General features: G+C 32.6%; 1 protein-coding gene across 1 annotated transcript in view; it reads left to right on the forward strand.

The window, feature by feature from the left end:
* LOC127720643 (pre-mRNA 3' end processing protein WDR33-like) overlaps positions 1-12,214 on the forward strand; it is a 62,712-nt gene extending 50,498 nt beyond the window's left edge. The window contains exon 17 of the mRNA XM_052227355.1: positions 9,795-12,214. Coding sequence (XP_052083315.1) covers positions 9,795-10,492 — 698 coding nt within the window. The 3' untranslated portion in view covers positions 10,493-12,214. The remainder of the gene's footprint in view (positions 1-9,794) is intronic.
* The last annotated feature ends 10,193 nt before the right edge of the window (positions 12,215-22,407 follow it).

Consider the following 22,407-nt stretch of genomic DNA (forward strand, 5'->3'; position numbering starts at 1 on the left):
TGGCCGCCAGCGGGGGACTTAGTTTAATATAGGACCCTATGGGAAATACATACAAATGTCTTCTATTAGAGAACCACTGAATGGAATGAAACTAAACATGGCATGAATGTTCCTTATGAGGTGCTGACCAAGTGTTGTTACTTTGCAGCCGATCCATCATCCAAGATGGCCGCCAGGGGGGGGGGACTTAGTTTAAGATAGGACCCTTTGGGAAATACATACAAATGTCTTCTGTTAGAGAACCACTGAATGGATTGAAACCAAACATGGCATGAATGTTCCTTATGAGGTGCTGACCAAGTGTTGCTTCTTTCTTGCCGATTTACTGTTCAAGATGGCCACCAGGATATTTTATTAAATAACGGGACAAATATTAAACCAAATTTGGCCTCAATCATTATTTGGGTATCTGTTATGATTTTTATCTATCTTTACATGATTTCTAAAAACCCAGTAGAGTCAGGTGAGCGACACAGGCTCTTGAGAGCCTCTTGTTCTAGTTTCCAGACAATAACTTGTGTTCAAGTGTATGGATCTCTCTGAAATTGTACTGCAAGGTACCATACCACAAAGGGAAGGCTGGGATTGATTTTGGGGGTAATTGCCTCAAAATTTTAGGAATTATCGGCCAAAAAGTGGCAAAAAACAAGCATTTTTCTAGTTTCAGGACAATAACTTGTGTGTAAGTGTATGGATCTTTATGAAATTTTACTACAAGTTTCCATATCACAAAGGGAAAGCTGGGTTTGAGTTTGGGGGTAATTGCTTTAAACGTTTAGGAATTTGGGGCCAAAAAACAAGCATTTTTCTAGTTTCCAGACAATAACTTGTGTTCACGTGTATGGATCTCTCTGAAATTGTACTGCAAGGTACCATACCACAAAGGGAAGGCTGGGATTGAGTTTGGGTGTGATGAATCATAAGGGGGTTCAAAAAATTTCAGGGGGGGGATTTTTTTTCCTTTTTTTTTTTTCTTTAAAATTTTCCATTTTAAATTGGTTATTTCTGATTTATATATAAAAGCAAATAATAATGATATGGTTTGAATAGGTAAATTCAAAATTTTTAAGTTCTTAGACCACATTCATTCTGTGTCAGAAACCTATTCTGTGTCAAATATTTAATCACAATCCAAATTCAGTGCTGTATCAAGCTTGAATGTTGTGTCCATACTTGCCCCAACTGTTCAGGGTTCGACCTCTGTGGTTGTATCAAGCTGCGCCCAGCGGAGCATTTTATTTTTTAAAATTGGAGTTATCTTCCGTTGTCTATGATTATAGTTCAATCAACTACAATCAATGCTTTATACATTGCAATGTTTAATTTTGACTTCCACTGATCAAGTTAAATTTGGGTAGGGCCACCCTTAAAAAATTGTTTGTTTGGCATTGCCAACCCATCAGCAGGTGGGTAGGTAGGTAGGGAAATTATTTTTTTTTTATATTTAAAAGTTTTATACATGTAAATCATGAAGTCTCTAGATCAATGGTGTCTAAAGCATTGCAGCATTGTTGTGTGTACATGCTGATGGTTTCTTTGAAAGGGGTCAACCGTAAATGTCACATTCTACATCATATGGATAATTTCATGTAAGACAGTCAGTTTTATTGGCAGACTAACCATAAAAAATGTATGACGTGAAAATTGAACTTTAATTGTGGGACTGCTCATTGAACAGAGACCTGATGTCACATCTTGAAGTTGTGGTCACAGTTTGGTAAAATTACCATATTTTAAATGGCTCAACCACTACGGCTCCTTGTACAAATAGACAATGATTTAAAACTTTGATTGTTTGCTTTGGTTTTATAAACATCACTTTCTACACCATATGGGTAATTTCATGGCAGTCAGTTTTGTTGGTGTACTAAACCGTAGTACTTGAAGGAAAGTGCCAACCTGCGGGAGGAAACTGACTAACCTAAAAATCAAACCTTAATTTTGCAACTGCCCAACTAGGGCTGAAACCAACACCTAGAGGCTAGTAATCATACATGTAAGGCGTGACAAACTACCATACAAACACGCCTACTGCCCCTGATAAGTTTTGAGGATAAAGGATCTGTACCAAATTAGGATAGCAAAATATTAAAAATTTGGAAGGTTGGCACAAATAGACATGGTGTTTATACTAGTATTATCCAAGTGCAAAGTTTTTCAGGGCTAGGTTTAAAACGTATGATAAATTCAAAATGGAAATATGCAGCAGGACAGACAATTTTTGCAGATAAATAAATTATGGGTTGTAATGCTTGTTTGATTAACAGAAATCTGGACATGCATTACATGAATACAGATAAATTAATGACCCCTTAGAATTGTGGAAAAGGAGGGGATTTTATTCATCACTAGTACACTAGATACATTTATAAATATGTTTCTGTCAGTATCTTTTATGTTTTAAGAATTATCTTATTCATGTTAAGAAGAAAGGCAAGAAAAGAGAGAAGTACTTCAATTGACACAAGATGCTAGTCTTTAAAATATGTATGTTTTGTACCAGGCTAGCATCTACTGGTACAAAACTACTATAAACCTGTAAATCTGGGACCATTTTGGTCTTTTAGCTTTGGTGCTTTCAGCCATAATTATCTTGAATGCATCATTGTGGTTCTGACTATAGTAGATGCTTTGTTCTCTGGTTCAAGAGAAAATTTGTCAATGATAAATTTCAAATATTTAATAAATTCAACAAATGTAAGAGTCACGCATATTTGTTCTGTGATGTCCCGGTAAAAAGCTTCTATCTCATAAAGCGACAAAGTCAAGCAGACATCAACTGTTTCTGCTTTACAAAATATAAAATTTGAGTCCTGTACAAGGTCTCTCAGAACGTTTCTTTCAATCCATCTCCCTTAACCAATGCATTGCAGCATAGGGAGATGCTTCCCCCTGCCGGCCTCTTTGACATTATTTTTGGCAGACTTTTTCTATTCCATGTCATTTAAATGTTTGCTCCCAATATAGTGTAAGGCAAGCGCTTTTAAGATTGTGATTTGAAATAAGTAAAGCCAGGAACAAACTCGGCGGATACGATCAAATTCCGGAACAGTTTCGATTTTTTTTTAAATAAAAAAAAAATTAATTTCTGAAACGCAAATAAAATTATTTGGGCTGCAAGTTTTTCAGTGGGTCTGGCGGCAATGCCAAACAAATGAAATTTTATTTTAGGCCTAGTGTCACTTTAACCATTATTGAGTTATGCCCCTTTATAAATTGAAAGATTGCAAAATTTTTAGTTTCCATTCTGTAACTTAAGTTTGCCCCAACCAAACATTATGAAACCTATACACAATATTCATTACCACAAAACTAAGATCAAGTAGAAATTTTTTGTTTCCGTTTTCTAACTTTAGTTTGCCTCAACCAAATGTTATGAAACTTATACACAATGCTTATTACTACATAATACAGATTAAGTACGAAATTTGGTGGCAACACTTTTACCATTCTTGAGTTATGTCCCTTTATAAACATAAAAATTGCTGAATTTTTCGTTTCTGTTCTCTAACTTTAGTTTGTCTCAAGTAAATGTTATAAAACTTATACACAACAGTTCTAGAGTTATGCGTGTTTACAAATAGAAAAATTGCTGAATTTTTAGTTTCTGCTCTCTACTTAAGTTAGCCTCAACCAATTGAGACTTACACACAATGCTTATTACCACAAAACTCAGATCAAGTTCAAATTTGGGTAGCGTCACTTTTACCGTTCTTCAGTTATGTCCCTTTATAACTATATGATATGCAAGCGGGGGAATCATCTGTGTCCACATGTGGACACTATCCACATTTTTTTTTTTTTTTAATATAATCAATTGAAAATTTGGCAGGAAATAATTCTCTCTAGATTTTTCATACATTTAACATTGGCACCTCATTTCTATCAAAACAAAGGCAACAGCAGTATACTGCTGTTCAAAAGTCATAAATCGATTGAGAGGAAACAAATCAGGGTTACAAACTAAAGCCGAGGGAAACGCATCAACTATAAGAGGAAAACAACAAAACAACAGAAACACTGAAGTGCCTCAAAAAACAAATGACAATGCAACTAACATAGAAACGAAATATTAGATAACAACTGCCATATTCCTGACTTGGTACAGGACATTTTAAGAAAAAATGGTGGGTTGAACCTGGTTTTGTGGCTAGCCAAACCTCGCGCTTTATGGCAATGTTAAATATACCGCTAAAATGACAACATTACATGACAGGAATACAGTACAAATAAATGCAAGAACACTCAGGATAGAGAAATACGTAAATAAATAATATAATAGTACATACTGACATGTTAACCACAGAATAACAACGAATACCTAAAATAATTTAGGACAGTTCACAAAAACAGCATAATAAAATTACGAAATTTTTCGTCACAAGAATGTATCAATGCCACAAAAAGTGACGTCTCAGGTTAATTTCTAAAAATTGGATATAAATCTAGATTAGGTTTGTAATTATGTTATTTGATGTATTTTATAACATTTACAAGAATATGAATATAGAATTGTGTAATTAATTGTCTAACTGTGTAGGTATTTCTTCTAAATCAAACTGTAAATCAAATAAATCCTGTACATATAGTTACTTTAAACTAAAATCATATAAATGAACTGGGTGATTAGTTATCTTTACTTTTACATATAAATAGAAAATAAAGAATAGAATTACAACTACAAACTATAAGACATAAAACAATATCCAATCAGAATTACAAATAAAACATTATAACTAAATACATGAATGTTGGATAAACAGATACCGAGACACGTCTTATAGCAATGCGATTCAACCTCACCAAAACAGTCATATTTGGGAATAGGTCACATTCGGTACTTAAAAGACGAGACGACGTAATGGTAAACCACAATCTAAGATGTGGTAAAAATGTCCTTAGTTAGTTTAGACACAGACACATCGTATGTATCAACCAATCAAAAACTATAAAAAAATAACAATTTATACGTTTGCTAAAATGGCTATTTGAATTATGTTTAATACAATTATTAAAGAAAAGTACAGATTAGTAAATTTTTATTGGAACTACATAGGTAAAACTAGAGGATTCCTAATATCTGCAAAAAGTCAAAAGCAAGGGTAGGGTACATCTTTAAGATATGGAAGAATTTTTTAGAATGTCATAGATTTTAACGAACGTAATCAATGCATCACTGGTAAATTATTAAGTCAGGGATTTTGTTACCATAACTTACTTAAAATTTTTACTAAATTATTTCATAGATACAAAGATTTGATTAGTAAATTTGGCTGTACCTGTAGAAAACTTATTAAAAATGGTATTTCACATCCTAAATTTTATGGTAATATTGTACTTAAAGCGCGGAAATCATTATGTGATCCGTGTAAACTCATCGTACCAATGTTGTAATTAGATCTCTTAATATAGTTTACATTGGCACTAATATCAATTTTGTCATTAGCAAATTAAAACATAACTTTATTTGTATTTTCTTTTCAAACGGGGTGTGTAGAGACACACACACGTTCATTTTTATCTATAAAGAAGTCACTCCTAACTTTCCTACTACCTGTCGATACATTTATTTTTGGCATTGCACAAGTCATGTTTTCTTTGACTGTTCATGATGTTAAAATACTAAATCCCTGGGATGTATTTTAGTTGATTTTAGTCTCTGATGCATGATTTTTTATTATTAATTGTTTTGGCTTTTAACTAGCTGTCAGTAACTGCCAGTACTCTCAAATCGTACTTTCTTTTTAATTTGACCTGTTGATACTATTTGTAATGCTTTTTTGTTATTTAATGTTAACATGGATCTTTTCTATATACCAGCTTTGATTATTTGGTATTAATACAAATTTTCACTTCTTCGTTCTATGAACATCAAAATTATTTCATTTTTCCTGTTCTTGGACCTGTACATGAAGTTTTATCTAGCACTAATTGTATAGTTTTATTGTTGTTATTCACCCCATATGTACCAAGTGTCAGATTAGTTTTATTGATATTAAAGAAAATTCTTGGTATTCCTAAACGGAAGATTTTATACATACAGAAGAAGAAGTATACTTAACAACAAAAATTATTTTCATTTACCTGTGTATAATATGACGCATGTTTCTTCAAAAGTGATGATTTTCTAAAAATTGTTTGACATTTCACAGTGATATCATACTTTAACTATGTTTAAACCTGTTTATTTACTTTTGACTTTAATTATTTATCCCTTGTTATTTTTTATTAACTGTGTATTTGCATTCAGGTGTCACAGGTCAAATTTATCCGTTCATTGTTTGTTAATTTATGTTTTTTGATTGAGTTAAGCCTTCCAATTGATATTTTATAGTGTGTTTTTCTATGTTGTGATGTTATACTATTGTTTCAGAAATGGGAGAAGGTTTGGTACCATTTAAACGTTTAATCCCGCTGCAAATGTTTGCACCTGTCCTAAGTCAGGAATCTGATAACAGTAGTTGTCGTCTGTTTATGTAGTTCATACATGTTTCTCATTTCTCGTTTTTATATAGATTGGACCGTTGGTTTTTCCATTTGAATGGTTTTACACTAGTAATTTTTTGGGGCCCTTTATAGCTTGCTGTTAGGTGTGAGCCAATGCTCCGTGTTGAAGGCTGTACCTTGACCTATAATGGTTTACTTTTATAAATTGTAACTTGGATGGAGAGTTGTCTCATTGGCACTCATACCACATCTTCCTATATCTATTGACGTCACCGAATGCAACTTGTCACCCAAATTTTTACTTGCCAACAGCAACATGAACTGTGCCACTATTTTTGATAGGTTGATTGTTGCTTCAAGGAGACGTGACACAATTTTTTTTTTTTTTTTTTTTTTTAATTAATTTATTAATATTGGTCAAAAAACATATTTTAATAAATTTTTCTTGTCAAAACCTCATTAAACGGCCTTTTTATGGTCAAATAATCCAGCGCTTGTCGTAATCTTTGATTTTTAATTAGATACCGGTCACGTGATCGTGATGACGTCAGTGGATACAAGCTGAGAAAATGTCTCAATATGGACGAAGTTGATCACATTTCTGCATAATTAAACAATGGACAGTGTTGACAGCAGTTTTCAAGACAACTCTCAAACTTTAGATATTCGACCGTATCAGTTTGAGCCGTTACTTGTTGAAAATAATCGAAGTAGAAGATATAAATTCGTCATCCGAAGAGTCCGACATTGACGATCTTTCAAGCAATATGCAAGCTGTAGGATCTGCAAAGAATAAATGTCTGTTGTTAATTTAGTTTTACAGAACTTTAATTACTGTGATAATTAATTAAGACATAAAAATACAAGTGAACGTCTTGGGTCACACAATGGTCAATTGCATTTCTGAATAATTATGTGGTCTTAAATTACAATTATAATGAAATCAAAAACATAGAGAAATATACCTAACTTCTTAACTCCATTTTATTTGAGCTTTCATGGATAGTTGTCTGATTAGCATTCAAATTTACCACTAATAAATTGGTTCTTAGATATTAATTTAATAATTTAAATTAGTTAGTTTGCTAAATGTAGCGTTCAAGTTCAAAAGTTTATTATAGTTTATTATAGTCACACCACATACATACACGTATAAACACAATATGAAATATAATGCACATTTTAAAATTTAGAATGCATATATAGAGATCTGTGTAGAAATATATCAGTACTATAACAATTATTTCACTATAAATCAAGATATATTTCTTAAAAATGTTTGAGTTTAACAGGTAATTGAATTACATTATATAAGACAAAAAGAGAGGTAATAAATTACCTATCACCTAACCAAGTATGTTGGGTGTGAAATTTGAATTACTGAAGCAGTCCCCAATACATGTGTAATAAGTATGACATAACAGGGGAAGTATTAAAAGTAAAGTTTTGAAACAGTAAAATATATTCATGTATTTGTCTCCTCCATAATCATCCCATTTAAAATGTTCTAGGAGTACTGATTTTTTGTTGTTGTGATATTTGTTATAATGTGTATATCTTCATGCAGTCTATACTTATACATTATCTACTAATCCCAGGTCTGTATCAATTGGATTTATTTCCATTATTTAAGTTAAAACTATATTATTCAGCTTCATGTCTTATGGAATATAAAGGCTTGCATACATACACTAGCCAAAATATTTGTTTTTTCATTCAAGTCACCTTTTGCATATTTCACCTCAATAACCTTGCATCAATGGTCTATCATTTTGATAGTATGACTTGGCATCTCTTCACAATTTTTTTTATAAAGAAATGAAATGATTTTCCATAAATAAACAAAATAATAAGGGTAAATAATAAAAACTTAATTGCAATACACCTTTTATACATGCCTATTTTTTTTTTAGAATCTATGTACCTACTGCAGGTTATGTTTTAGTTAGGGAGACTGACAGGCATTTACATTTTTAATTTTCCAGCTTTTTTTTTAATTCTTTTCTTACTTTAAAAACATTTCTTTTTTATTGTCTATTCATTTTGCTTATTATACTCCATTCTTTACAAAGTAAATCCAGCAACCCATTATTTCCTATCCCCCCTTTTTAAGCTGCACTATCAGTCCTTTTTTCTCTATTCTGTAAAACCCCATAACCGACAGTCGGGTATTGTTTATTCCAACAGGTAAACCAGATATGCATTATGTAACTTATGTCTGTAACATTTGCTCTAGTCTATTTTCCAACCACACCTGTGCACCCAGCAGGTGATCAAGGATCATGTACACAGATTCGATGCATATTACGCAATATTGCGTATTGCCTATGTCTTATCTATCATCACCTGGGGGCATGACACCTGTAGCTTTCAACTTCAAAAGGTAACCCAGCATTGCGGATAAAGTGTGCCGCATACCTGTAACTTCTGATCGATGTTTATGGATGTATGTCCAATTACAGTGTACACACCTGCACACGTGAACAGGTAGTGAGGTACACTAAGGAGGTACACGATACCAAATTCTAAACACTGAGATATATTGGGCTATACACAAATATGACGAAACTATAAAAAATAATATTAAAAAGGGACGTAAAAAAATATTTGCGAAGATAAAATAAAAAATATTTACGTCAGCCTTTCTCCGCTTCTCATAAGCTCCCCGCTTAGGTATAGGTGGCCTTGGCACAGCTGTTGTTGGTTGTGTCAATGGAATGTCAGGTACCGCATTTGGACGATGTTTTGGCTTCATGGTAGGACAGCCCTCGAGATTCTTCATAACTTTTGGGTCACGATCGTAACATGCATTTGTAAAATGGGCGGAACAAAGTCTATGACCAGTGCTTGGTAGGAAGTTCCATCTCTTACAATAGTGTGTCCACGCCTTCCTGGTTTGCGGGTTACTCGGAAAACAGAAAAAACTAATTAAACTGTCCTTCTTATGCCTATTGTTGCATCCACTGGCAGCACACAGAACCATTTTTAATCACTGTCATGGGTTTTGTTGGAAGATATTCGAAAATGAAATTGCGCTTATTATGCCTATACACCCGTCAGTCAAATATGATTGATGAAACCACTGACGTCACAGCCTCGTTCTGAGTGACTTCTGGGATTGAAATATGCATAATTAGTATGTCAACAGATCGATACATTTAAATTCATATTTTATCCATTTAAACGATAATTATATTGCTTTCGATGTTTTTTGGGGGGTAATTATGTATAAATAAATATTAATTTCAAAAAAAAAAAAAAAAAAAATATCATGTCACATCTCCTTTCATCTTTTTTTTTCTGTGGTGTTTAGGAGATTTATGTCATAAACTGTTCATATTTTTCAGGTGGTCAGAGAATGCCATTACTAGGTCCAGCGCCTGGAATGGGTGGCCAAGGAGGACCAAATATGAACAGGCCTTTTGATATGGACCAAGATTTTAGAGCTCCAAATCAAAATCAAGGCAATAATAGAGGAGGTGGTGGATTTAACGATACTGACTTTAGAAATCAAGATTCAGATTTTCGTCAAGATTCTGATTTCCGTGGCGACAGTGACTTGCGACAAAGAAATCGAGAAGATAGGGACAATAGATTTCAGGACAGGAATCAAAATTTTGATCAAGACAGGAAGCAGCATTTTGATCAGGACAGGGATAATAGATTTAACATGAATAAAGGTCAGAATAGACAAGAAGAGATGATGGACTTTGATGACCGTGATTCTAGGCCCAGAAACTTGGATGGTTCATTCCGAGACCAAAGAGACAATTTTGGTGATGGAAATCAAAGAGAGAACTTTGGTGATCGAAATCAAAGAGAAAATTTCAATGATAGAAATCAACGTGAAAATTTCGATGACCGCAATCAACGAGATAACTTTGGTGATAATAGAAATCAAAGAGATAATTTTGGAGACAATAGAAACAGAGACAATTTTGGTGGTGGCAACAGGGACTGGAATGATCGAGGTGGACATAGGGGTGGTAGGGGAGGTAGGGGTGGTGGAAGAGGAGGCAGGGGAGGATGGCGAGGAGGACGATAACCATGTATTGTTATCATGTCTCAAGACTTACTACTCAGTGCTGAATAAGAGTTTGAAAGTGTTTATGATATCTTTATTGCTTTAAATGAGTTGCATATGACTAAAATCTTCATTCAGAGATCACCAGAGGTAAAACTTAAAGGGTCAAAGGTCGCCCTCATGAAATGAGTGTTTTTGGCTGAACAATTCTTCAAATGTTGGAACCTCTTGCAACAATATCAACAGAATTATTTTTATGAAAAAACGAAAAAAGAAAAATATAAAGAAAGTAAATCAAAATTAGCCCAATTAAGCTCCATTCTAAGAATAGCTTTTGGTGATCCCTGGCTTTATTTATAAAGCAAAGAAACTATTGTATGAGCCATGACAGTCCTCTTTAAACATTCTTAATTATGTGTTTGTTCTTTTAAAACTTGCCTTTTCTAAAGAGGAAGGTGTGAGGTATTGGCACTACTTGGTGACTATAGTCTGTTATAGCTTATGCAATATTAAAAAATAATCTATGAGACAAATGCCCCATTAAGGATAAAAATTTGCCGGCTTAAGGTATTATTTCTTGTTAAAGTGGCGACGAACAAAGATGGTTGCTGTTAATGTAAAAAGAAAATATGCTAAGGTAAAATCTGGCAAAAAAAATCCCAGAAAACCTTTAAGGAAATAATTGAATTTAAATATTTAGGAAATAATGCTGTTGAGATAGCCTTTAATGAATTTAGTAAGGTTTTAATTACCAAACCTACCACTAGATAGCCACAATTACTAAATATATTTAATAGATCTAAAAAAGGTCAAACAAATGACTTTAATAATGCTGTTAGTTGCTTCTGTGGCAAGCACAGATCAGTAAGTGGCAAAAGGAATGGAACCAGAATACAACACCTCTTCAGCCCATTATCTTTTATCTGATCCAGAATGATCAAATTTCAATTCAGTTTTGAAGTTCTGGTACAAAAGAAAGGTCATATTCTTCGATACTTCTTTAACATGTTTCGTTGTTCACAGATTATCATTTTGACATTAAGCATTTATTCATTTATTCATCATCAATTCATTCATCCATCTATTCATTCCATTGAACACCAGACATAATTGTATAAATGGAGTTTTGAGTATCTGTGAGTGAGTATAAAAAACAAAGCACATTAAAATGATTGGATGTTCAACGTTTTCAAGACTGTTAACTAGAAAAATCTTATTGATATCTTCAATTCAACTAAATGAAATCGTCAGTGTAAATCTTTTATTTTGAAAAAATTATGTCAATCAATCCTTAACTGCAATTAATCAACAAGTGTAAAAAAAGACTTATTTTTGAAAATTTTATAGTTCAAGATACTGAAAGTGCATACACATGAGCAAAAAATATGTACACACTATCTTTCCTATATCTTGCTTTTTTTGGCCATTTCAATAAGAACAAATTCAACACCTTATATAGATTGTTGAGGAAACCATATGATTGTAAAACTTTAACAAATATTTGTACAAAAAATTACTAAATGTACCGTTATATAAATGTACTATATGTCAAATTTTTAAATTACTGGTGATGTTGAAGAAAAATTTCAATCATCAAAAACATGTACAATGAAAGGCATTGGTATGCATTAAAATTTTATACTATTTATATTAAGCAGTCTGGTTATTTGTGAAAAATAGACAATTTCATGACAGTTTCATGCTAAATGTCTGTAATTTGTAAATAAAATTGTCATGCTTGGATGTAGTTTATTGTCTTGTCTGAGACTTCAATTGTAATTTACATAGCTGAGCATACTATACATACTGAATGAGAGACTTGGATTGTTAGTCTGGTGTTGTAGTCTATGACAAGGATGTCATTACCTGGTGCAGAAACCAGAAGAGCTGAATAATCAATATCTGATATGAAGATTCCTTGTTGTCTAAATGTTCCCTCTGACACAAGTCCAGTGTCATTGACCTAATCTTTATTGTTTCAGTGCTTAATTCAAAAATAATAATTATCACATGATTTTTTCAGTCTAAAGTAATATGACAACTGCTTTTGGTATATAGAATCAATGAAGGATATACACATCTGCCAGACAGCGTTCCTTTTGTGTAGTAATTTTTAGTTCATCTGAATCGAAAGGCCATTATGAGCTACAGCAAATTACTTGCCATTCATTATCAATCCCCTTGAGAAAAAAAAAATATGTATATATATAATTCTTTGAAAAAGAGTAAATTAACAAAAATACCGAACTCTAAGGAAAATTCAAAACGCAAAGTCCTTTACCAAATAGCAAAATCAAAAGCCCAAACACATCAAACGAATGTAATTATACTGTCATATTCCTAACTTGGTACATGCATTTTCTCATATAGAAAATGATGGATTAAACCTGGTTTTATAGCTAGCTAAACCTCTCACTTGTATGACAGTTGCATATAATTCCATTATATTGACAAAAATGTGTGAGCAAAACAAACCGACATAATAGGCAAAATGGTAAAAAATTGGGTACAGCAGTCAACATTGTGTTCTAATGTTAATCACTATAAAAACAAATAACTATTATAACAAAGAAAACAGAATGGCATATTGACACACTATTGACAAAGTACATTAGCAAAAATTAAAGACGAGAATAAAGAAATGACAATAGCAGAAGTAACACGATCGCAAATTGTATAAATACCGAGTGAAATAGATCAACCGAAACAAATAAGCAAAAATCATCATTTGGGTATCTGGTTTCAACAGTTTATGCAATAAGTCGCAAACCAACCAGCATGCTTATTGTAGTAAAGATTTAATGTGGTGCAGTAAAATTGGTACCGTTAATGTTATCTAAATGGACATTAAACGGATAAAACGATTTCCCTAAAATTATTTACCGTATTGCCTTGTGAAGATAGGGAGATACAAGATAACATGTGCATTTTGTTCAAGTTTACATACTTTTGCCTTTTAATTGATCAAATTCGCTGTGAATGACTGTATTAAGCCCTTGATACGATAGTCTAAGGGTATTATGTTTTCCGGGTTGTGCATCGCTCCAATTCAGGTTGAAGTTTCGATTCAATGTAGCTTCCCTATAATTTGTGGTCTCGTCAATTTTCAGCTTGGTACACATGTCCATATCAATGCACACTGAATAAAAATGTATGCCAAATTATGTTTTTTACCCTGACTTCGTGGTTCACTGAATTTGGAAATTTGATAGTACAATCGAGATATGATGTATAGACACATTCTTGTCACCTTTGTCTTCCACCATCTTCTGATGTTTAATCTGGTAAATGGTGTGTATAGTTAGTTAGAAATAACAAATGGATTATGCAGTTAGTTCTTGTTTGATCCATTTTTCACCTAACTAGGCTTGTTTAATTTCCAAAATTCAATGAAGTTCAAGATAGATTAATTCCCAAGCCTGAATGCAAACAGGCTCAGTAATTCAAGATACAAATGCGGATAAAACTGAAACCAAATAGTGGGGACATCATGCTTGTCTATTATCTTGAAAACTTTATTAATAAAGACAACATTGTATAAAATAAAATACTATCAGCAATAAACGATCTGAAAAAAGTGAGTTTCATCACGCGGCTCCCCCAGAGAAGTTATTGCCATTGGAAGACGATTTGTAACAGTCTATACGAAAAAAAAAAGGTGTGGTATGATTGCCAATGATACAACTATCCACCAGATACCAAAATGAGGTGGATTTTAGCAAAGTTGTCTGTATTGTTTTGAAAAGTCTAAATGATAAAACATAAACAGTAAAAGCAAACAATGCTGATATGATTGTAACCATCATTCGGCTCCCTGATACAAGATATTATCTGACATTTTTTGACGAGTTTTTATACGACCGCAAAAAAATTTTTGTGGTCGTATATTGGTATGACGTTGGCGTCGTCGTCGTTGTCGTCGTCGTCCGGCGTCGTCCTGCGTCGTCCGAAGACACATTGGTTTTCGCACTATAACTAGTTTAAGTGAATGGATCTCTATGAAATTTTACGACAAGGTTCCATTCCACAAAAGGAAGGTTGGGATTGATTTTGGGGGTTATGGTACCAACAGTAAAGGAATTAGGGGCCAAAAAGGGGCCAAAAATAAGCATTTTTGTAACTTCCAGACATAACTTGTGTGTTAGTGTATGGATCTCTCTGACATTGTACCACAAGGGTCCATATCACAAAAGGAATGCTGGGATTGATTTTGGGGGTAATTGCCTCAAAATTTTAGGAATTAGGGGCCAAAAAAGGGGCAAAAAACAAGCATTTTTCTAGTTTCATGACAATAACTTTTGTGTAAGTGTATGGATCTTTCTGAAATTGTACTACAAGGTTCCATATCACAAAGGGAAAGCTGGAATTGAGTTTGGGGGCAATTGCCGAAACGTTTAGGAATTGGGGGCCGAAAAGGGGCCAAAAATAAGCATTTTTTTTAGTTTCCAGACAATTCCTTGTGTTCAAATGTATGGATCTCTCTGAAATTGTACTGCAAGGTACCATACCACAAAGGGAAGGCTGGGATTGAGTTTGGGGGTGATGAATCATAAGTGGGTTCAAAAAATTTGGGGGGGGGGATTTTTTTTTTTTCCTTTTTTTACTTTTTTTCCTTTTTTTTTCTTTTAAAATTTTCCATTTTAAGTTGGTTATTTCTGATTTATATTTAAAAGCAAATAATAATGATATGGTAGGAGATACACACCAAACAGGATGTGTAAATTATTATATAATAAGTATTGTGCAGTAGCAAGAAATTTTCAATTGCACAGTATTGCACAATAGCAAGAAATCTTCAATTGCACAGTATTGCGCAATAGCAAGAAATCTTCAATTGCACAGTATTGCGCAATAGCAAGAAATATCCAATAGCACAATATTGCGCAATAGCAAGAAATTGTCAATTGTACAGTATTGCGCAATAGCAAGAAATATTTAATTGCACAGTATTGTGCAAAAGAAGATACTTCATATAAATTGCTTATTTCTTGACCAATTTCAATGGGGTTTTATTCTTGAATTCTTGGGGTTCTTGAATATGCTGAATCTAACCGTGTATTTAGTTTTTGGATTTTGGGCCCCGTTTTTAAATTGGTCCACATTGAGGTCCAAAGGGTCCAAAATTAAACTTTGTTTGATTTCATCAAAAATTGAATTATTGGGGTTCTTTGATATGCCGAATCTAACCGTGTATTTAGATTCTTAATTTTTGGTTCCGTTTTCAAATTGGTCTACATTAAGGTCCAAAGGGTCCAAAATTAAACTTAGTTTGATTTTAACAAAAAATGAATTCTTAGGGTTCTTTGATATGCTGAATCTAAACATGTATTTAGATTTTTGATTATGGGCCCAGTTTTCAAGTTGGTCCAAATCGGGGTCCAAAATTAAACTTTGTTTGATTTCAACAAAAATTGAATATATGGGGTTCTTTGATATGCTGAATCGAACCATGTATTTAGATTTTTGATATTTGGGCCCCGTTATCAACTTTGTCCACATTGAGGTCAAAAGGGTCCAAAATTTAACTTTGTTTGATTTCATCAAAAATTGAATTCTTGGGGTTCTTTGATATGCTGAATCTAACCATGTATTTAGATTTTGGATATTGGACCATAATAGGTGAATGTCCAATTTAAAATTTTTAAGTTCTTAGACCACATTCATTCTGTGTCAGAAACCTATGCTGTGTCAAATATTTAATCACAATCCAAATGCAAAGCTGTATCAAGCTTGAATGTTGTGTCCATACTTGCCCCAACTGTTCAGGGTTCGACCTCTGCGGTCGTATCAAGCTGCCCCCTGCGGAGCATTTTATTTTCTTTTTGATTATTATCTAAAAAAACTAGAATAGACTAAGTAAAATCTATACACTGAATATGATCAGCAATTATAAGACCTGTAAAATGCCACTAGGAGTGAAAACATCATTGTTATTGCATTTAACGATTAATAATGACAAATTCTTGCATCCTATTATTTTCTGTATATTCTAAATAAATAATACAGAAAACTTATCAAAAAATATGACCAATTCAAGATCCTCACAATACCAGATGAATTGCACCATAAATTTGTCCCTTATGGTAAAATAAAAATAATCAGCAAATTCAAGATCTTCAAAACAACCAATGTGAAGGGAAGCCATAATTCGAATTATGCTAGGAGTTCTTGACCTTCAATGTCTTTTTTTAGCATTACAATATCTATAAAAATGCTGATATGACTTAAACCATCATTCGGCTCTTCATAAGACTTTGTGCCCTGAATCGACGATTATTGATGAGTTTTAGCATTGTCTATTATCTTAAAAACTAATTAATAGACAGACACGTTAAACATTAAAAATGACCAACAGTACAAGATCTGCAAACATTCCTTATCATTGAAACCATAAATTGACTACTGGTGGTCTATTATCCCACGATGGTATCACCCGGTCAGTAGCTCAGTACTAAAGTACGGGTATACATTAATTGATATTGTTTTATTGAAATTAACTGCTTCGATATTATTTAAAATTAAGGGATGTTTAACCCTGGTACCAAGCCTAGGTATGATTTCTAGTCTCGAGATAGCTAATCTTTGTCTAATAGATTGAGACACCATCAAATGTGACTAATTTGTACTTACCATTACCAACACCAGGGGAGCCATTTGTGGAGCAGGATATGCTAACCATTACCGTACCACCTGAAATCGTCCCCAGTATTTGGTTGGGTTTGTGCTCATCTGTCTTTTCTTTTCTATGTAGTGTTTTGTTGTCGCTTTTCGTTTTTCGGCATGTTTTAATTGGCCTCTACGACTTGTGATTTTTTATTGTCCCTTTGGTATTTTCCGCCTTTTTCATCCATGATGAGTTTATTTAGTTATTTACAACTTTATCTGCTAATCCACGTTTCCATGTTATATATGTGGTGGTCTCGAGAATTACTGAAGAGTAGTTATTTGTCGAAATACGTATTTGGCACAGCATAATTAGTATAGTTACAGAAGTAATTGGCCTTGCGTAACGATTTTTGATGATTTTTTGTTCATGATCTTGAAAACTATTATAGACAGAATATAATCAGCAATAAAAGATCTTAAAGATGCGTAAACAGAACGATTAACCGGTTAACCGGTAGTTTAGGAGATGCGTAAAGGCCTTATCTTCAGTACTTTACAAATGCACGGTTTTATGATACGATGAATTGAAGTTTATCTATGGGTATTTTAAGGCTTGGACTTGTGGATTCCCGGATACGTTTTTCTTTTAAAAATCCAATAATAATATGAATACTATGGCGTTTGTATTAATTTCAGATTGAGAAAATGAAAATCTTCTTCATCTTGGCGAATTGACAAAGTCTAGATCTGAAACCGAGGATTGTTTCTATTCTGGTGTCTCTGAAACATCTGTGCAGTGTTTCAATTTGAGATGATTAAGCGTGTTACTAGTACACCCAGCATACATTAATTCCAGTATGAGAAAGCCTAGGACAACGGAAATGTTATATTTACATGTTGGTCTACGTAATATTACCTGTAATAAATCGAAGTGAAATAGATCGTAATATATTGTATCAACTTATAACTGTTCAAATGCATGTATGCTAATTATGTTTACTTAAGAACTTGCCCCGAGCTGATAGACAAGTTTTCTTTGTGCTAATTAATTTTGTAAGATTGGAATCCGTTTAAGATCACCCATGTAAGAACAAAGGAGTTGGTATGTAGGTTAAAGTAAGTAGCACGACGATGATTTTAGCTACGATTTTGTGAATACACCTTGCACCTACTTTTAATAATACATATCTGTATATTAAAACAATCAACACAAAGGTGATATTCATGTTGTATCAAGCGTACTTTATCAATAGAGATGCGGAAGATATCAAAGATATATACCTATTAAAAAAAACGTATTTTGTAAAATTCTTCCTTTTAACTATATTCGTTTTGAAGATAACATCTCTCTCTTTTATGGTATAAACTTAAATAGTTGTGATAGCACACATATTTTCATTTTAAATCGATAGGAAGTTTACAAGAAGTTTGCAAAACAAACAAGGTAAGAATTATATTGTATGGTTTGAAATTATACAGAGAGACCCTATAACCTGAAAAAAAGTTCTGTTTATCGTGTACTCTAAAAGAACATTAGCAAACAACTATCAAACAAGTTGAAGGTTAAGCTAGCTATAAAACTAGCTTAAAATCATCGTTGCCTGTACCATGTCATGAATATGAGAGCTATTTTCCACTCGTTTCGTTGGATGAAATTGTCGAGGGTTAAGATTTGTCAGATATTATGGACCCCCCTTTTTTAATTTACCTTGGAGTTTGTTAATACATTTTTGTTGTTTAAGATAGTGCTATCTCATGTTGTAAATAACATTTCAAAACTATTTCAACATGAAGAAATGGTCATAAATATATAATTTTGTAGAAAGAATATACCTATAAGATCTTTATTCTTTCAGTGTTTCTGGAACATGTTTCAATAGTAACTTTTTTGATATCGCAAAGAACGTCTAACTTCGAGTAAAAACTGAAAACAAACCCAATGATCCGTTCAATTATGTATAATTGTATGATGGAAATTGGTCATTATGATTTGAAAAACACTCGAAAAACTATATATTCAAAAGTATATATTACATAAATGAAAAGTCAATTCATCTAAGACCAACTATGCTGAGGTTGTTGGTATCCTAGTTTATAAATAATTTCTGAGAATTTATCAAAGGTAAATTCAAAAGTTTTTCAAAATGATGTGAGTACCGAAGCACTGACTACTGAGCTGATGATACCTTTTGGAACTAATAGTGATCAGCAGAGGTATTGATTCAGTGGTAGAATATGTAAATAATAATATATTTATTTGCTGAGTTGAAGCACTCTTTTCGATTTATCTTAATCAGGAGAGTTCAAACCTTATAAAAATGAATAAGCCAATGATGTTAACCAACTTATTTTCGCGGATACTTTATTTTACGTTTAGCCTTTTCTATCCAAATTCGCGGCGATTTAATTTCGCAATTTTCAAATTTATTTAATGTAGTAAGACAAGGACAGATCCAGGTTTTAGATTTTCGCGACGATTTATATTCGCGTTATTTTTCTTCTCGCGAAAGTCGCGAAAATAAATCGTTCGCGAAAATTAGTTGGGTTACAGTATTTTAACATCATTGGCTTATTCATTTCTATTTATTTTGCATATCTAAGATTAAATTATATACCACAGAGATAAAACGAATAGAAGTAGCAAAAATATTTGAAACGGTTGAACTAAAGATCAAACTGCTATTCTGGTATCTAAAGATCTAAGACTGCGAAAACATGTCTCTAGTGAGTTGAGACACCGACATATAGTATCGGTCAACCAATTCGTTTTTCCTCATAACTCTGTTGCAACAATTTTTATCTTAACTCCTTCTTTAAAGTAAATATTGAATTTGTGAAGTATTTGTATAATAAATCAAACGCTCAGTCCGTCACAATCCTGATTGATCGTTAGGTAATCTTTGAATAATTGGTAACTGATCATTGACCATGACTTATTTGTAACGGCTTGTGTATCGCTTATTACTTGGGCCGACGTGTATAAGTACTGTAACACTGTAGTAGAAATATATGTAGAATGACAAAAAGTACATTTGATCAAATATCGGATGGATATGAACTAATTAAGTTCGTCTTTTTGTCGTTTTCGTATTTTAACATGATGTTGTCAGATTTTCGTCGACTTATGAGTTTTGAATGTCCCCGTGATATCTTCTGTCACAACAGACTCCGAACTCCGAGGAAAATTTAAAACGGAAAGTCCCTCATCAAATGGTAAAATCAAAAGCTCAAACACATCAAACGAATGGATAACAAAGTAGATTTATTCTTCAATATTAACTCTTCTGCTGTTTATGCTTCCTCAATATTCTCATCTTCACTAAAACATACTTCGTAATCAATTGTTTGTCTTCATCATGTTTAGATGATGAACAGTCACTACCTTCAGAATCTAATCAAATACTAGTTCTTCTTGAATTGGAAACAAAATGTTAAATGTTTAAAATGTTTCTTAATTTCTTTCACGCGTCACAAGTGTTGGCTTATGGTTGTTATGTTAACAGATCGAACCATAGGCTCTCCAGACATTACATAATGTAATAAACTACCATTTCTTCCTTCAAAGCCTTTTCTTATCTTTCAAGGAAATCAATAAATCTGTTTCATCAATTTTTAAACATAAACAATACTGTTACACTGTACTTTATGTATTCTAAAATGTATCAAATTTATATTTATAACAATTTTTCCCATACAGGTAATCGAGTCATCCATCTTATTTATCCTAATTTCTATTTCCGGATTGTCACAAAATAAACAATTTTTAGAAAAAAGGAGAGTTTACTTTATTATTAATGAAAATATACTTTAACTAAAGTGGCATTATAGCTACGAGATATGTAAAAAAATAATGTATGATTTTTTTTGTTCAATCGTTAATGAACGTGAAAAAATGAAGTAATAATTCGCTTTTAGCAGCCAGTATGGTTCAATTTTGTCAACATGAGCCAAGAAACATCGCGGATGAATTATTTACTTGCAAGTGAATAATTCGACCCCATTGAAGCCGTATTCATGTGACCTTCAATTTAACCCCTTAGCTAGAGATGGGTTACGCATGAATTATGCGTGCTCAGTTATTAAAAGGAAAAGAATGTCAACATTGAAAGTGAGACAAGGGTTGACTGATTCGATCCACAAAAACTCATTCCTATACAGGTGAAAACGATGATTAACATATATTTTTAACCTATAATATGAAATCAAACAGACCTAGAAAAATCCAATTGCACGAGTTCGCTATCTATTTATATCTACATGTTTTGTTTATATAGAATTATATGACCGTCGGCAGTCTTCGGAGGTCACCTAGATAATTAATAAGATGGCGTCTAGACTAAAATATACGAGAAATGTTGATACATATTATCGATCCCATGCGTTGTAAATTGTCTATTTTAGACTTTTGATAATTTGTATATACGTTTTCGTATATTAGAAATTAAATATGAGAATTTGAGTCAAATTGGCGAACAAGAATTTGACAGCTAATGCTTAAAAGTCTTTTTTGTATTTTGGGAATCAGTCTAAAAATAATAATTATACTTCTGCCTTCTAGGCGCAAAATACCGAGTTGTTGAGAAAATTGAGACCTCGGTAAGCTCCGGAAATTTTTCTGGAAGTCTTTATTATGGGTCGGTTACCTGATTTTCCGGTTCTATTATTTTTATTTTGCGTTGACGAAGAATACAAAACTCATCAGAGCTACTAGTCTTATGAACATGTAAATGGGGTTCCTTATTTTGATTAAAAGCAAAATAATCTTTAAATTATAAACAGTATTTTTTAAAATGAAATGGTTGGATTCATTACGTTTGAGGAAGTGAATAAACTCTGTTTATTTTCAGTCAAGTATGTTTACTAATACAAGGAAGTATTGCAAGCCAAAATCGTAATTTTATCAACGTAAAATATAAACGACTACACTTTATCAATGTTTGAAAACTGTACGCATTCATAATGTAGTTTTTAAGAAATCCGATAATTTTGAACGTAAATATTCATTGATAAAATAAAGGTCAGGTGACATTTTTTAAGGAAATGCAGATGAAAAATAAATATACAAATAGGAATTTCAAGTTATTAATATAATTGTAAATATCATATTTATGTTAGAGAAGTTTGGTGAATTAAAAGCTTTTATGCGTGGGCATAATAGTTTTCAACCTATTTTATCACAACAAGGTATTATTATTGATATATCGTAGAAAATTGTTTTACTTCATTTCATTACAGAAAGCTCTGACACTTATAGTTTTAATACATCATAAAATATTGCACATAAAAAGAAAACAGTATGATTTTTTTTTTTTAGATATGACATCAAAAGA

This window comes from Mytilus californianus, unplaced genomic scaffold, assembly GCF_021869535.1.
Source record: "Mytilus californianus isolate M0D057914Y unplaced genomic scaffold, xbMytCali1.0.p SCAF_11, whole genome shotgun sequence".
NCBI classification, from domain to species: domain Eukaryota; kingdom Metazoa; phylum Mollusca; class Bivalvia; order Mytilida; family Mytilidae; genus Mytilus; species Mytilus californianus.